Consider the following 18,415-nt stretch of genomic DNA (forward strand, 5'->3'; position numbering starts at 1 on the left):
GATATTTGTCTTACTTCACTTAGTATGATAATCTCCAGGTCCATCCATGTTACTGCAAATGGCATTATTTCATTCTTTTTAATGGCTGAGTAATATTCCACTGTATATATGTACCACATCTTCTTTATCCATTCCTCTGTCAATGGACATTTAGGTTGCTTCCATGTTTTGGCTATTGTAAACAGCACTGTAATGAACATTGGGGTGCATGCATCCTTTTGGACCATGGTTTTCTCCAGATATATGTCCAGGAGTGGGATTGCTGGATCATATGGTAGGTCTATTTTCAGTTTTTTAAGGAACCTCCATACTGTTCTCCATTGGTACACTGGCTGTACCAATTTACATTCCCACCAACAGTGTGGGGTGCTCCACACCCTCTCCAGCATTTATTGTTTGTAAAGTTTTTGATGTTGGCCATTCTGACTGGTGTGAGGTGATACCTCATTGTAGTTTTGATTTGCATTTCTCTAATAATTAACAATATTGAGCATCTTTTCATGTGCCTCTTGGCCATCTGTATGTCTTTGGAGAAATGTCTGTTCAGATCTTCTGCCCATTTTTTGATTGGGTTGTTTGTTTTTTGATATTGAGCTGCATGAGCTGCTTGTAAATTTTGTAGAGTAATCCCTTGGCCATCACATTGTTTGCAAATATTTTCTCCCATTCTGGGGGTTGTCTTTTCATCTTGTTTATGGTTTCTTGGCTGTGCAAAAGCTTTTGAGTTTAGTTATGTCCCATTTGTTTATTTTTGCTTTTATTTCCATTACTCTAGGAGACGGATTGAAAAAGATCTTGCTGCAATTTATGACAAAGAGTGTTCTGCCTATGTTTTCCTCGAGTTTTATAGTATCTGGTCTTACACTTAGGTCTTTAATCCATTTTACGTTTATTTTTGTGTATGGTGTTAAAGAATGTTCTAATTTCATGTTTTTACATGTAGCTGACCAGTTTTCCCAGCACCATTTACTGAAGAGACTGACTTTTCTCCATTGTATGTTCTTGCCCCCTTTGTCATAGATTAATTGACCGTAGGTGCATGAGTTTGTTTCTGGGCTTTCTGTCCTGTTCCATTGATCTATATTTCTGTTTTTGTGCCAGTGCCATTACTGTTTTGATGACTATAGCTATGCAGTATAGTCTGAAGTCAGGGAGCCTGATTCCTCCAGCTCCATTTTTCTTTCTCAAGATTGCTTTGGCTATTCGGGGTCTTTTGTATCTCCATACAGATTTTAAGATTTTTTTGTTCTAGTCCTGTGGAAATGTCATTGGTAATTTGATAGAGATTGCATTGAATCTGTAGATTGCCTTGGGTAGTATAGTCATTTTGACAATATTGATTCTTCCCATCCAAGAACATGGTATATCTCTCCATCTGTTTGTCATCTTCTATTTCTTTCATCAGCATCTTACAGTTTTCGGAGTACAGGTCTTTTGCCTCCTTAGGTAGGTTTATTCCTAGGTATTTTATTCTTTTTGATGCGATGGTAAATGGGATTGTTTCTTGAATTTCTCTTTCTGATCTTTTGTTGTTAGTGTTTAGAAATGCAACAGATTTCTGTATATTAATTTTGTAAACTGCAACTTTACCAGATTCATTGATGAGCTCTAGTCATTTTCTGGTAGCACCTTTAGGATTTTCTATATATAGTATCATGTCATCTGCAGACAGTGACAGTTTTACTTCTTTTCCAATTTGGATTCCTTTTATTTCCTTTTCTTTTCTGATTGTTGTGGCTAGGACTTCCACAACTATGTTGAATAAAAGTGGTGAGAGTAGGCATCCTTGTCTCGTTCCTGATCTTAGAGGAAATGCTTTCAGCTTTTCACTGAGTACTATGTTAGCTGTAGGTTTGTCATAAATGGGCTTTATTATGTTGAGGTATGTTCCCTCTATGCCCACTTTCTGGAGAGTTTTTATCATAAATGTGTGTTGGATTTTGTCAAAAGCTTTTTCTGCATCTATTTAGATGATCATATGGTTTTTATTCAATTTGTTGATGTGGTGTATCACATTAATTGATTTGCAGATACTGAAAAATCCTTGCATTCTTGGGATAAATCCCACTTGATCATGGCGTATACTAGACATTTACAAAAAAACTAACGTTCAGCTTTGATCCTCTCTATTGTACTGAAGGTGCAAAGGAAGAAACAGAGGATATGATTTGTAATCTGCCTTGGAGATTTGATAAGGGAACTTGGAGTTAAAGTTTATGCTTGTATCTAATTTTTAATTTGTGAGTACCAAAAAGTGAATATGCTTAAACTATCTAATTCTAGTTAACAAAATTCTATTTGTAACTTGCCATTTTCTGTTTCTATTTTAGCTTTGAAGAAAATTCAAAACAGAAGTCTAGGGTTTAAATCAGTTTTTCAAATCTTTGGTCACTTACTCTTGTATATTTAATAGTATATGAAATTATACTAGATTAGATATTCCTAAGTAGAATTTGAATCCTATAGCAAAGAAAAAATTTTTAACCTTACTAAAACTATGGATGTACTTACTGTATTCTGTGTCATTTTTTAGGGTTTTATTTACTAAATTTTATCCATACTTGTTTATCATGACATCTCTAGTGATCTTATTATTGAATGTACCATTCTTACAGACTATGAACTTGATGTCCATATCAAGTTATAAATCAAAGCTCACTGTATTCCAACCATATTGGCCTCCTTGTGTTGCTTAATCATATAAACACGCTCCTGTTTCAGAGCTTTTGCACATGCTGTTTCCTCTGACTGGTCTGCTCCACACAGATATTCATTTGGCTTACTTTGTCTTTTGTTTTATTTCTTTATTCAAATATCACTTCGAAAGACAACTTTCTTGATCACGCTATGTAAAATCATACATACAGACAGATACCAGGCATAGGTGTGTGTATATATGATTGAATTCTCCCTTAGTCTAACTTATTTTTCTTTATGATACTGATTATCACCTGACATTTATTATTTTCTCTTGCCCTACTTGTATTAGTTTCCTGTTATTGCTATAACAAATTACCACAGGCTTAGTGGCTTAAATAATAGAACTTACTATTTTACAGTTCTGTAGGTCAGAAGTCTTATGAGTTTCACTGGGCTAAAAGCGGTGTTGGCAGGGATGTGTTCCTTTTTGGAGACTGAAGGAAAATTGACTTCCTTGCCTTTTTCAGATTTTAGGGGCCTCCCAGTTCCTTGGCCTGTGGCCTGCTCCTCCATGTTTAAAGCCAACAAAATTGTATCTTTGACTGTTCATTTGTAGTCATATCTTCCTCAGGCTCTTTCTGCCTTTTTCTACTTTTCAAGGCCCCCTGTGATTACATTGGGCCTATCTAGATAATCCTATTTAAAGGTCATTAACAAAGTCCCTTTTGCCATATAAAGTAACATATTCACAGGTTCCTGGGCTTAGGACATAGATGTCTTCGGGGCCTATTATTCTGCCAAGCATACCACTGGAATGTTAATGCTTTGATTTTGTTGTTGTTGTTGTTTGCTCCTGTGTGTCAGGCCCTGTTCTAAGCACTAGTTAAAATAAATGTTCAGTAAATACAATATTTCATAGAATCTGAAATAAACGGTTTTCCATATTTTAACATCTCTGAAATTATGATGTATGTTAAAATTGCTATTGGACTGACTAAAGTTGGGTTCTTTCAGATATTTGAGTTTACTTCTGCTAGTCACCTTGGAGTACCATCTATAGAACTTGAAGTTAAATTTTCTGCTTGAGCTTTTTTAAACCACACAGGTAGTATGAATTCATATCTGTCAGGGGATACTTTTTCTCCTTATACCCAGGGGTAATATTGAAACAGGCATCTTTGTTTTCTGTATGTGCAAGGTGGTTTGCCATTTTTCTTTAACATGAGAGAAGCCATTTGTTGTCCTAGCTTTGAGGGTCCTTCTTAGACAGCTCATCTCAGGCTTTTTTCTTGCTTGAGGTTTCATAAAATAATATGTCTTATAGTTGTTGGCTTTCATTTGGTGTCCCATCTTTATTTGAGTGTTCTTATACTGACCCATTGCAGGCCAGTTTCTTTTTTGGTAGTATATAAAATAATGCATTTTTACAATTGTTCGTTTATTAGATTTCAATGAAATAAATAGGGTGTTTCCTGAAGGAATGAATTGACTATTTACCTGTTTTGGTTGTGATCTGTGCCTTGCTTCATTAGTTTAGTCAAGAGGAAATGGATGTAGTAAGCCTTCAACTTAAAATGATAAATGACTGGAAAAGTGATTTTAGTTTTAAGCTGTCTGATTTTATGACTTTATTGAAGCACATAGAAGGTTTCTCTTTCCAGGTAGGGTGGAATAGCTGGCAGCAGATCAGCATTCTTACCTAAAACAACTAGAATAGCCAGATCAAGTACAGTTGTCATCTGAAAGGCAGCAGAGAGGTAAGGAGAATGACCAGGGGTATGACTCTGGAAAGCAAAGAACCTTAGAAAGCAGTTAGCTTTTTTTTTTTTTTTTAATTTATTTTATTTTATTTTTTTATTTCTGGCTGCATTGGGTCTTCGTTGCTGTGCGCGGGCCTTCTCTAGCTGCAGCGAGCGGGGGCCACTCTTCGTTGCAGTGCGCAGGCTTCTCATTGCGGTAGCCTCTCTCGTTGCAGAGCACAGGCTCTAGGTGCTCGGGCTTCAGTAGTTGTGGTGCCTGGGCTTCAGCAGTTGTGGTTTGCAGGCTCTAGAGCACAGACTCAGTAGTTGTGGCGCACGGACTTAGTTGCTCCACAGCATGTGGGATCTTCCTGGACCAGGGCTCAAACCCGTGTCTCCTGCATTGGCAGGCGGATTCTTAACCACTGCGCCACCAGGGAAGCCTGACAGTTAGCTTTTGTAGTTGCTTTTTGCCCTGGGGACTATGCTAATTACGGATACAGGGCAAACCTCACTGAACAACTGACGGCAGTGTGGAGACAAGAAATCAGAGCTGTTGGCAGATATGTGGGATGCCTCAAGCATATGACCTGTGTTCTCTTAGGACTTTTGCCAGTTACTGGGTTTTCCTAGGCAGGAGGCTAAAAACATAAGTAAAAAACAAAGTGGAGTTTTTAGCAGTCTTAGAAGGCAAACATGAATTTGGGGATCCCTGGTGGAGTGGTCCCACAGAATATACAACAGGCTCTTAGTTGAAAACTGTAGATGGTTAAGGCAGACAGGTAGACTAAATCTTACCAAAGCTGAAGAACCAGCCTTGCCTCAGCAGAGTTGCTAATTAAAATGTTAAACCACTGCAGTATCTCTCCAGCAGAAGGAAGATTGGACCTTCTTAATGGTAAGATAATGACTGAAGCCTCTAATGTGGTTTTTTTTTTAATGCTTTTCTTTTTTTTAAAAATTTATTTATTTTGTTCTTTTATTTTTGGCTGCATTGGGTCTTCATTGCTGTGCGCGGGCTTTCTCTAGTTGCGGAGAGCGGGGGCTACTCTTCGTTGTGGTGCGCAGGCTTCTCATTGTGGTGGCTTCTCTTGTTGTGGAGCGTGGGCTCTAGAGCACAGCCTCAGTAATTGTGGCACACGGGCTCAGTAGTTGTGGTTCACGGGCTCTAGAGCGCAGGCTCGGTAGTTGTGGCACACGGGCTTAGTTGCTCCGCGGCATGTGGCATCTTCCCAGACCAGGGCTTGAACCCATGTCCCCTGCGTTGGCAGGTGGATTCTTAACCAGTGTGCCATCAGGGAAGCCCGCCTCTAATGTTTTATATATACTATCTACCATGGAATCAAAAATACTGTGCTACCAAAAGACAGGGCCACATAATCAAAAACCAGAAGAAGATAAACCAACAACAGAAATGGAGTCATAAGTGATCTTGATCAAGTTATCAGGCAGGAACTTTAATTATAATTAATATGCTTAAGAAAATAGTTGAAAAGATAGAGAATTTCAACTGAGAATTAGAATCTATAAAATAATCATATGGAGAACAAGAAGTGAAAAGTACAGTTTCCACAACTAAGACTTTCTTAGGTTGGTTTATCAGCAGATAAGACACAGCAGAAGATAGGATAAACTCAAAGGCAAGTCAGTGAAAAATATCCAACTAAAACATTGAAAATATAATGGAAAATAATACAGAAAAGACTGTTGTATATGTGGGACTTTGTGAAGAGGTGTGTTTACATCTATTTGTAGTTCCCCAAAAGAGAGTAGGGTGAAAACTATTTGAAAATGTAATAGCTAGAATTTTCCAAAACTGATAAAAGACGTCAGTCGAAGATTGAAGTTTTGCAGTTCCTAAGCAGGATAAATAAAAAGAAAACAGTGGCATATCGCAATAAGGCTGCTGAAAACTAAAGATAGAGTCAAAGGGAAGACGGCTGAGTTTTAACCAGGAGTAGTGTAAGCTAGAAGACAGTGGAATGGCATCTGAAAACACTGACTTTAAAAGTTCTCAACTTAGAAATACATTCTTTATGAAAATACACTACAAAAATGAAACCAAAATAAAGACATCAGACCACACCTGAGAGAATTCAGTACCAACAGACTTGCACTAAAAGAAATACTAAAGGGAGTTCTTTAAGCAGAAGGAAGATGATCTCAGATAGAAAGAAGGAAATATAGGAAATAATTATGAACAGAGGAAGGGTAACTATGTGAGTACAAATAGACTACTGAAAAAATAAGTTTAAAATATGTGTAGAATAAAATCATGATAACCATGTGAAAGATGGGATTAGTAAATGAAGCTTTGAGATTCTGACATGATCAGGAAAGTACTGAAAGTGAAACGTAAAGCAGATTGATTTTTCAGGTTTGCATGGTGCATTCTCTAAGAACCACTAAAAATTAATAAAATATTAGCAAATTAAGAGTGGAAATAGAATAATACAAAAGAAGGCAATCAAGAAGAGTAAGACAAAAAGGTAGATAAAGTAGAAGACATGGTAAAATGGTAGCAACAAATATATCATCAATTATATTAACTATATATGAACTAAATATTATAAAGACAAAGATCAACAGACTAGATTAAAATAAAAACAAAACTCTTACGCTGCTTATAAGAAAATCTCCTTAAATATGAAATCACAGAAGTTGAAAATATAAGGATGGATGGGATTCTAGGAAGATGGCAACAGCATAGATTTTAATCTTCCTAGATATCCTTATAAAAACAAATAGAACAAAAAGATCTAATCCAAAAATTAAGGGCAGTATCGACAAACATTTAGGGTGATGTGGTATCTCCCACAAACACCAAGATAGCTGCTGAGATAAACAACTGAAAGCTACAAGACCTGTGCGGTGTCGGTAACTATACAAGAGGAAGAAGAGGGTAACAGGATATATGATTGACCCAAGAACTCCAAAATAATAAGTTACCTCAGCAAGCTATCTCACCTGAGAGTAGCAGCTATGGTGGCCATCTTTTAAGATGACCCCCAATAATTCCTGCCTCCTGGTACTCAACACCTTGCAGAGTTCCCTCCCACATTTTATTAGGGTTGCTCTTTGTGACCAGTAGAATATGGCAGAAGTGATGGTATACCACTTCTGAGATTGGGTTATGAAAACATGGAAGCTTCCATTTTGGGCTCTCTCACGTCACTTCCTCTGGTGGAAGCCAGCTGTTATGTTGTGAGAATTCAGACAGCCCGTTGGTCTTCCCCCAGTTGAGCCTTTATATGAGACTGTAGGTCTGTCTGGTCAACAGCTTGACTGAGACCTCAAGAAAGATCATGAACCAGAACTACCCAGCTAAGCTGCTTCCAAATTGCTGATCCACAGAAACTGAGGTAATTTTTGTTTTAAACTGCTAGTTTTGTGGTGACCTGTTATGTAATAATAGTTAACTAATACAGTAGCTGAAGCCAGAAATGGGTATGCACCCCAGTTTGGATGAGTATACACAGTTTGCAGTAAGGTCTGAAGAGATTAGAGCCCTATGAACTCTCAAAATTAGTCAGCTAAAGTTCCATTCCAGGACAAAGTCCCATATTGAGAATAAACTACTAGGAATGCAGTCCAAATTGAGTAGGACAGGAACAGTAAGGACAAAGGAAAAAAGGGTCCAGTTAAAAAATAGGGAAGGGGAATAGAGCCAGGAGATACCAAAAGGAAGTTTCTATAGTGTCATTTTTTTAAATTAATTTTTGAGGCAAAATTTACTTAAAGCAATATGTACCATATTGCAATATGTACCATATAAAGCCACCACTGTAATCAGGATATAGAACCTTTTCATTACCCCCCCCCCAAAAGTCCCTGTGGGCTCCATCAGAGTCACAATTACTACCACAACCCTCAACCTTGGCCTCAAACTACTGATCTGCTTTCTATCAGATTAGATTTTAGCTGCCATAGTTTTGAATGCTTCTCCAAAAAACAACAACAACAAAACTGAGTTATATGGAGCTCTGTGGCTGTGATCTAGCAAACCTAATTGAAGTTATACCCTCTAAAGGGTCAAGAAAATTTTATAAAAACAAGCAAAAGAAAAACATTGATGTCAAATCCATACAAAATTAGAAGAAAAAGAAAAAATAAGGAACCAGGATAGCACCCTTACAAGGAAAACATCCCAGAAAGACATCCATGAGTCAAGAAAAGGTAAGCCAAGAATTTTAAGTCTAGCCAAAGTGGCCTTCAGTATAAAGGCTGGAGACAAACTATCATTAACTTATAAGAACTAGGGGAGGAATTGTTCTCATGAACCCTTCCTGGGAAATCTTGTAGAGAACTAGTTTCAGACCATCAAGATGACTGTAGGCAATTTGACATAGAGTAGTAATAAACATTAAAAATATTTCTGCATCTAGAACTGGGACTAGAGGGAGGTACATAAGGGAGAAAGTGTAGTATGTAATGGTTTTATGGTCTGACACTGTAGATATAACTGTAAGACATGGCAGAAATATACAAAGAAATTTTAAAGTATTTTCTGTAATCATAATGACAACTGGTGAAAATGTCATATGTAATGTGGGGTAAAGCAAAGAAGTACTTGTAGCATTCTAATTTAGGTATCCCTGGTGTCTTTGCGAACTAGGATTTTCTGATTGTGGGGGAAAGGAGAAAGAGAAATAATTGCTTTGTCAAAAGCAGACTTATCCTTTAGTCCTGAATTTGAACAGAAAGTGTTTGCATGAACTCATGAGGTATCTTGTACATGTATTAATGTGTATGTCTAAATTTTGTAGCTTGGTCTAGAAATAGTGATCAGTCCAGTTTTAGAAAGCTTTTCCGGTGCCTAAATAGTGGTCTTGAAATAACCATTTCCACCTAAAAGAAACTAGGCTTCCTTGGAGATAAGACTACAGACGGGGGGGCGGGGGGCAGGGGTCGGAAGCTGGGGCGAATTGAGAGTAACATCTACATATATACTCTACCGAATGTAAAATAGATAGCTAGTGGAAAGCAGCAGCATAGCACAGGGAGATCAGCTCGGTGCTTTGCGATGACCTAGAGAGGTGGGATAGGGAGGGTGGGAGGGAGGGGATATGGGGATATATGTATGCATATGGCTGATTCACTTTGTTGTACAACAGAAACTAACACAGTATTGTAAAGCAATTATACTCCAATAGAGATCTATTTAAAAAAAAAAGACTACAGGGTGGGGGCAGAAAATGTACAAGATGAACTAAGAACAAACATCTTGTCTTGCACGTAACAAGGAAGCCCACAAAGACTGCTAAATTCTTGTCAGAAAGATTTGAGAATCAACTGGAAGATCCCATTGGCCAAAGATGAGATGATTTGAACATCAATAAGGAAAATAACTAGCATGGATTGAAACACCTCAAATACATGAACTCCTAGTTATATAGAAACTCATTGGTCACCTACATAGAATGTTTGAGAACTGTGTTTTTTAAACTGCTAAAGAAAGCATTTCATCTATATTTGTTATACGAGCTATACCACTGAGTCACCAAGTAATTGATGAGCTCAGGTTTCTCTTTATGGAATTATTCCAGCAAATAAGTAAAAAGGGAATGAAAGAACTAGAATATCAACATTTTCCAATCCCCAGTGAATTAATCTAGGCATTGAGCATCTATGGCTGCTGTAGGAAAAGACAACTAAGTAATTAGGTGCTTACTGATGAAAATAGACCTATAGACAGTTTTACCCAAAAAATGAACCTGGATTTGTGTAAACATTTAGAGCAAGGGTCAGCAGTTTTGTTCTGTAAAGGGACAGATAGTAAATAGTTTAACCTTTGGCCGCCAGATGGTCTCTGTCACAATTCAACTCTGCTGTTGTAGCGTGAAACCAGCCATGGAGAATACATAAACTAATAGGCATAGTTATGTTCCATTAAAAATTTATTTTTAAAAACAGGCATCAAACCAAGGGTTTTCAGCCTTTACTCCAGATCCAACTACTGATTTACTGGAAATATAAATGACAGAAAAAACTAAAGTACACTTTGGGAATGCAGGTATCAACATTGAGACCATGGGAAACTCTATAGGACAAATGGTGGGGCTTCTTCAACAGATTATAAGGAAAAATATTAGGAATTTAGTTTTTGAAACACAAAACTATATCATATACTTAGGGAGGCAGACAGGTGAGAAGACTGAAGAAAATTAAGGTAAATATAACTCGTGGAAGGGGGAGTGAAGAGGTTGTGACTGGGAGGGAGGACATGAAGTGCTGAGGTAGTTGACAGTCCTATCTCTTGTCATGGTTGATTACAAGGATGTGTACCTTATAATTGGCTAAACCATACATTTATCTATAAATTTTCTGCATTTGACATTAAAAGTTTTAAAAGGTGAAATGATTGAAAAAGTCACCAAGCAAATGGTAACCAAAAAAACCAAAGGTACACTTTTGATACAAAATGCATTACTAGAGATACAAAGACATTTCATAAGATTTAAGGATCCTTAATCTGTATGTACCCAATAATATATCTTCAAAAATACAAAGCAAAAGTTGATAGATTAAAAGGAGAATTATACAAATCCACAATCACAGCAAGAAACTTTGAAGAAGTATATGCAAACAGCTATAAATGTGTCTATGAAAAATATGGCTTAGTATTTGAAAGACTTTTCTTTGTAATAAGAGGTCATCTATTTACCCAGAAACTTGCCATATTTATTGGAAATATGTTTAAATCTTTCATTTTAATTGGGAGTATCATTTTACCTAGTCTTTAAGTTAAATTAAACTTACAAGATAGCTATCTTCTCACCAGATGATCTGAGTCTTGAAATTTTTTTTCCTAATATTAAAAGTGACACAACTTCAAATATTAATTAATCACTGAACTTTTCCTACTGCTGGAAACAATAACTCAGTGATTAGAATAGCTATAATCCCCATTTGTAAATAGGTAGTGTTCAGCGAGTTTCCAAACTGACTTTTAATTACTATTTGTGTATGATTTAGATTTTGCTGGCAGAGGTTAACCTTTCTTCCTTTTTTAAACAGGGGTTCTGAAGGAAAATTAAATGACTGTCAGATAAGATTCATAAATGAAATCTTCAAGATCGAGAAACCTGGAGCCCATCCTCTTTCATTGGCAGATGGAAAGTTTTTAAGTATGGATTTTTCTTATGGGCTGAGACTGCATTTATTGTTCATGATTGCCATTTTAACTGGGCAGGGAATAACTTTTGAGAACGTATAAAATTGTAGACCATACAAATTTATTTTCAAGACAGCCATTTTGATATAAGATCTATTTTGGTTTAATGGATTTTTCTCAAATGATAAAATTTGTTTTCAAAAAGTATTTTCTCATCTTGGCATTTTATTGCCATTTTCTTGCTGTTTCGTTTATTATAGAGTCTGTCCAGATTAAAAACCCACTTTGGTAATGTTGTGGCCATTTAAGATTAATTTTGAATAGTGAGACTTATTTTTATACTAGTAGAGCCTGAGAAGAATAATGCTGGTTGAGCCCTGAATTTCTGGGAGGTAGTGAATGAGGTTTATGTCATCGTTAGGATGTTAGAATGTAGCCTTATCTCTTCCTTGCATATATTTTACTTAATATCATATAGCTAGTTGGTAACAGAGGTAGACTAGATTCTAAGTCTTTTCATTCATGGTTCAATCACTATCTTTCCAAATAGGTTACAGTGTCTCATACTCTGTCAATTCTGATTTTTTTTTCTGGAGAACAATTCATTGACTTTATGCTGTGTGTCAATGTCTAGTATATTCTGGGTAAAGAAATATTCAAGATTAAATAGTTCTGCCTAACCTCTTCTTACCACAGTTGTGCAAGATTAGAACAAGACAAGACCTTTAACAGATCAATCAGTAAATTTCCATGTTACTGGTCTAAGCCATACTCATTTTTTGAGGCTGCAGTGCTAATACATCTACGTGAATTAAGAACCTTAAGGCATACTGTGTATGACTGTTTCTATGGTTTATGACTGTATGGTTATATTCTAGGAATAAAGGTAAACTTGATGAGTAAACTTATTTAATGTGACTTACTTGCTCTCAGTAAAACACGATAGAAAAACAAGATTGACTAGGTTTTTCTTGTGTTTTCTCTCTCAGTATATCTGCATATATATGTTGTTCTCTCCTCTGTCTAATGCTAATCATGTTATAGCTACAGCTTTGAACTTCTGTGTAAAGAAACCATTTCAGAGCCACAGCCAGATTGCCATTGACCAGATCACTCTCCAAACCAAAAATCTAAACATACCTTTGGCATTTTAGGTCTGTGAAATTTCCATTACTTATATATGTTGTCACAGCTACCTTAGTGGAAGTGAAACAAAATTGTAACCTTCCATTCATTAGCAAGAATAGGCAGTGTGATCAGTCAGAAAGTTAGTACTGAAATCAGTGGCAGTTTTCTTTCCCCCTCTCTTATTTGTCAGGTACTTGTTCCCTGTTTCTCATATTGAACAATCAGCTCTGATACGGTAAATTCCTCGCGAATTTATTGTGTGCATTTGTAAGAAATTCAGAGTATAGAACTATATAAGTTATAGAACTCCCAAGAGGTAATCACTCTAACAATATATGTCATTCTAGACATCTTTCTGTATCTATATAATTCATCTTTGTGTATCTATACAGTTAATTTTGTGTAAAAAATTTATTCTGCAATTTCCTTTTTGAATTTAACATATTTGGCTACGTCTGTATTATAGTTCTTATAAACTTACCTCATTTTACACAAAATCGATCCAACTGTTACTCTTTTGACATTTAAATTTAACTTTTGGTATTAGCATTACTATAAGATTTCTGTGTATGTATGTATATTTTATAATTTCAAGTGAATATTTTGGCAGAAGGTGTTTGGGTTTAGATGGGGGAGGCTGGCGGGATGGGGGAAGTCGGGGGGCAATAAGTGGAACCTGTTAGTTGCCAGAGTTCTGAACCAATTGACAAGTAAGATAAAAAAATAAAATAAACTGTTAGATACTGTTACTAATAAAGAGTGTATTGGGGGCATAGCAAAACCAAAATGGGTTTGCTAACTTCTAACAGCCGTACCCCTCCTAGTTCAGTCCACCCAAGGAAAGGTTTGGATCTGCAGAATAGGTGTTACCTAATAGTTTCGTTTATTAAGTAGTTAGATCCAAACAACTTTGTTCAAGTATTGTATTTTGCTTGAAATTTTAATATATCTTACGGTGCCCCGTGAGTTCACTGCATTGCCCCTAGGCATCTCGATGCACATTTGGGGAACTTGAAAGTACTACACTGGATTATTCCTTATGGTTCTTTTCTCTTTGTTAAAAAAGCTGCATGTTATTCTCATGGGTTTTTCTTTATAAGATTCATAGAGATAAAAATGATTTTAAGACTAGGCTCGCTATAATTTTGTTCTTAATAGGGAAAAATGACCCTGAATGTGACTTTTGTGGTGGAGACCCAAATAAGAAATGCCGTTCTTGCTCCTGTCATTTATGTGGTGGAAAACAGGAACCCAACATGCAAGTTCTATGTGATGAATGTAACATGGCCTATCATATTTACTGCCTGAATCCTCCTTTGGATAAGGTCCCTGAAGAGGAATACTGGTATGATTATCAGGAGATTTTTGTTGCTACTGTGTTAAGAATTGCATGTGAAATGTGTCTTTGAAACACCAAAAGTAGATTTCTAAAGATACGTAGTGTATATACATTTTTGATAGGTAAGAGGTGGATTTATTGAGAGAGACACACATTCTGTAGGCAGAATGCGGTCCATCTCAGAAGGCGAGAGCGGCCTACGTAGTGTATATTAAAGGGCTTAAAATTGTATAACTAATGGTTATTTGGCATTGATACCTTTATTCAGTTATAACAACAGCTTCTGACCCAGTCTCTCGCTCCATTTTTTAATCTCTCCAGTCCCTTCTCCAATATGAGTCCTGTGTTCTTTCAGAAATGCAAATTTGATAGTTACTCCTTTGCTTCAGAGGCTTTATGTTACTGTACAGGGCCCTGCACAGTGTTTTTTAGTTGATTTCTCCCACTGTATCCCTTGCCACTTTCCTCTTTTATTTCCCCAAATACTCTATACCCTAGCCAGATTAAATATCTTTCAGCTTCTTAAATAAGTCATGTTCTTTATCTTCTCTGGGTTTACACTTGATGCATTTTCTTCTTGGAAACATTTTCCTCTTTGCGTAACTTCAGGATGATACTCATCCTTCAGGTTTTCACTTAAGTATGACTTCAGCTGGGAAGCCTTTGTAGATGGTTCCCTCTACCCCTCAGTTATTTTAGATGTGCCTATTAAATGTTTTATAATGTTACTTAACAGTTAAGTGCTTCATACATGCAAGACACTAATAAAGTGCTTTGTATGGATTATCATACTTAATCGTATGAGGTTAATAGTAGAACCAGGCACCAAGGTGAAATATACTTGCCAGAATCTATACTTGTACTGAGTAGTGTTAGCTACAAACAGAAAGGATTAGAAAAGAGACTGGGGGAAAATGTTCCCAGTTAAAGTTATAATACGCTTCTTAAGATGTCATATTAGGAAGTTTTTTCTTTTTAGACTACGGTTCATGTTGTTAGCATGGAAGATTAAGTTAGAGGGATGACAGACTGTACTCAGAAATACATCACCATTATGTAGCTGATATCATTGTGAAGAATAGATTGTTCTCCATTCCTTTGGTCTCTCCCCACCTGTTGGGAAGGTTGTTGTATTACAGCAGAGGCTGTAGGGGTGGGGGAAGAAAAAAAAGGATACAACTTCTTCCTTTAACCCTCTGCCACTACTTTGCATGGTCACACCCTGCATTTTACCATCACCAGTAATTATATTTCCTCTGAAGTCTCATGTGCTTCTTCCTCTTTGTTTCTGTGGACGATGTGTTCTTGCTTCACTAAATGCGAACCTTTCTTCCTGCTCTCACAGTTTCGTATCCTTTTGCATTTTGAGGAACTTCACTCTTGCAGTTAATTGCACTCCCGAATTGCCATTACTGGGTTATTCTCATTAGTATCCTAGAATCTCTTGTTTTCACAACACATGCACATACACAGTTTCCTAGGTCCCATTTCTCCCACCTTTGTATTGTGGGAGAAAGCTGCCCACTCCCTTGCTTCTCAGAGCTGTCTCCACTGATTATTTCCATTTGCTCTCCTCCTGTCCATACCCCAGCACTCCAGTCTGACCTTCCCTCTCACTACTCAACTATATCTGCTTATATTAGGCTTACACATTTTATGTTGCCAAACCCAAGAGTCACTTCTGAGTCCTCTCCTTACTGTCCTGTTTACCTGCTAACTCTGTTTTTGTAGTTTGTATGATATCATCTATTCTCATTTTCCTCCAGCCTCACCGGCCTTTCCTTGGTCTCTTGTTGGTTTTCTCTCATCTACCACATTTCAGAGTTTCCCAAAGCACTACCCATGTTTTCTCTCTTCATCCTTGCTCCCTAGATGACCTCATGTAATCATGAGACTTTAAATACCAAGCAAACAGCTTGGAATTTATATTTTCAGATCCAGTCTTCCCTGAGCTTTATATTCCCTATATTCAACTGCCTGCTTCGCTAGTATCACAAAACTAGTGAGTCCAAATAGAGATCTTGATTTCCACAAACGTGTCCCCTAAAATCCCGCTCCTCACCTAATTTTCAGTAGGTAATACGATCATCTCATCCACTTGTTGAGGGCCAAAAAGCTAAACTTAATTTTGATTCTCTCTTCTCCCCACTCACATCCAATAACACATGAGCAAATCTTACAGTTCTCCATAATGTTTCTCTACTCTCACCACCCAGTTCAAACCACTATCTCTACCCTGAACTGTATAGTAAATGCCTAACTAGTCTTGCTTTCACATTGTCTACCAGCTGTCCTTCTCGCCAGAGCAGCAGAATGATCTAAGTCCTGAATCAGGTTACTCACCTGTTTAAAACCCCCTAATGTCTTCCTGTTGCGTTTAGGATAAAATCTCAACCCTTGCCATCTATGACCTGCCCCCTGACTACTTCTATGTTCTTCAGAACGTACCATTCCTTACTATGCCTCAGGACCTTTACATTTAACGCCTCTTTGCCTGGAATGTCTTACCTGGCCTCTTGATAGGAATCTCAGCTGGAATCCCACCTCAGAATCTATTCTAATCACTATTACCACCCACATAACCCTGATGTATTTCCTTTATAGCATTTACCACTTTCTGAAATTGTTTCATTTTATGTACTAGTTTTCCTTAACTGTTTACAAATATTTTGATCACAAACATTTATCCCTACCCAGTGCCAAAATAGTGCCTGAGTTCTTAACAAACTTGATGAAAAGATGGATCCCAGGGATGACTATAATTAGAAGACTGTCTTAGATTACTCTATGGAGTATTTCTACATTCATATCGAGGTCCTTCACTTTACCTGGAATTCCTTAACCTTAAATCTTCTTTTCCACTTCTCCAAATTATGTTGTCTGGATATTTAACCTCTGAGCTCATTTTCTCATCAGAGATAATATCTGCTTTCACCATAAGATCTTTGATAAAATTATAGGGTTAGCACATCAGGTAAAATACAATCTTTCTTACCACAAATTAATTTTTGGAAGCCTTCCTGATTTCCAAATTAGTAGGGATTTTACTTGATAGTATTTATTGCCGTATCGTACATAATTTTACCTTGAATTTGTTTCTGTATCTCACTGCCCGACTAATTTTCTCAGGGACCAAATTGTTTACATGTCTCATAATTAGGCAGTCAAAATTAACTAGTGGGTACAGGTGTCATCTTCTTTACTCTGTAGGCCACATGGCATAGATCATTATAAAATGGGAAGTATAGAAAAAGAAATCTAAGACTAATGGGGGAGTGGCCAGTTGATCTTTGGATATACTCAAAGTTTCCATATCTTGGTGACTCAAGAATAGTCCCATCTCATTCTATAGACATACTTCTGCTTTGCTTTTTAGAAATGATATAAGGCAGATTATAATGGTGTACAAGTTACAGTAGAATGACCAACTACAGATAGGCTAAAGGACAAACAAGTATAGAGAATTGAAATTGAGCTAGAGATAAGGTTAATATAAGCAAGCATCCTTGAATCCAGTGTACTTGTTATAATAAACTATACTTTTTTTTGTGGGGGGAACATTTTATTTGCAGCAATATTCTCTAATTAGAAAAGTCATAAAATATCTACAGAAAGCTTTCTGGAGGTAATATGTGATTTTAGCAAGGTGACAGGACATCCGTTCAGCACGCAAATATCAATCACATTTCATTATGCCTGCAATTAGACTATACATTTTTGAATCTGAGAATTCTAATAACCAATTTAGATGGGGAGATATATCAGTTGCATGGATCATTGTTCAGTCTAGAATCATCTATTCTTACCACTTTTGCTTTAATGATAAAAACTTCAAATGAATAATTTCTACTCTGAGGATTAGTGATAAGATCAGAGTTTATGGTGCCATTTAAATTGGACAGCCTTGTTTGGCTTTTGCATTGCATTTGAGAATTTGATAATAAAATCTTTTAAGTTCTCTAAAAGAATGACAAGTTTTTTTCGGTGAGCTTAATCATGTAAATATTTTGAAAAGCTTAATACTGAAATGCCAACTGAAACTCTGTAATATACACCAAGTATTACATCTTAAAACTTGTTCTAACCTAGAAAGGCCATTATTGTGTTATTGGCTTTAATATAATATTATCAAAATTCCTTTTCCTCTTTTTTTTTAAGGTATTGTCCTTCCTGTAAAACTGATTCTAGTGAAGTTGTAAAGGCTGGTGAAAGACTCAAGATGAGTAAAAAGAAAGCAAAGATGCCATCAGCTAGTACTGAAAGCCGAAGAGACTGGGGCAGGGTAAAGAAGGAAGTCTCTTTTTCTTCCTAGTTACAATGTTTATAACTGTGACGCAAGTTACAGTGTTTCAGTTCCAGTAGTAGTAATGGTATAAATGATGTTAAGAATCTGAAATGTTAACAAACAACTATATTGATTAATCATATAAATTGTTAAATATTAATCATATAAAT

The 18,415-nt window shown here is 36.6% G+C and overlaps 1 protein-coding gene across 1 annotated transcript in view; it reads left to right on the plus strand.

Annotated features, from left to right (window-relative positions):
• UHRF2 (ubiquitin like with PHD and ring finger domains 2) overlaps nucleotides 1–18,415 on the plus strand; it is a 74,892-nt gene that overhangs the window by 38,467 nt on the left and 18,010 nt on the right. The window contains exons 5-7 of the mRNA XM_082470936.1: nucleotides 11,397–11,506; nucleotides 13,780–13,966; nucleotides 18,119–18,242. Coding sequence (XP_082327062.1) covers nucleotides 11,397–11,506; nucleotides 13,780–13,966; nucleotides 18,119–18,242 — 421 coding nt within the window. The remainder of the gene's footprint in view (nucleotides 1–11,396; nucleotides 11,507–13,779; nucleotides 13,967–18,118; nucleotides 18,243–18,415) is intronic.

The sequence above is a fragment of the Balaenoptera physalus genome (genome assembly GCF_965194825.1).
Source record: "Balaenoptera physalus genome assembly, chromosome: 7".
In the NCBI taxonomy this organism is placed as follows: domain Eukaryota; kingdom Metazoa; phylum Chordata; class Mammalia; order Artiodactyla; family Balaenopteridae; genus Balaenoptera; species Balaenoptera physalus.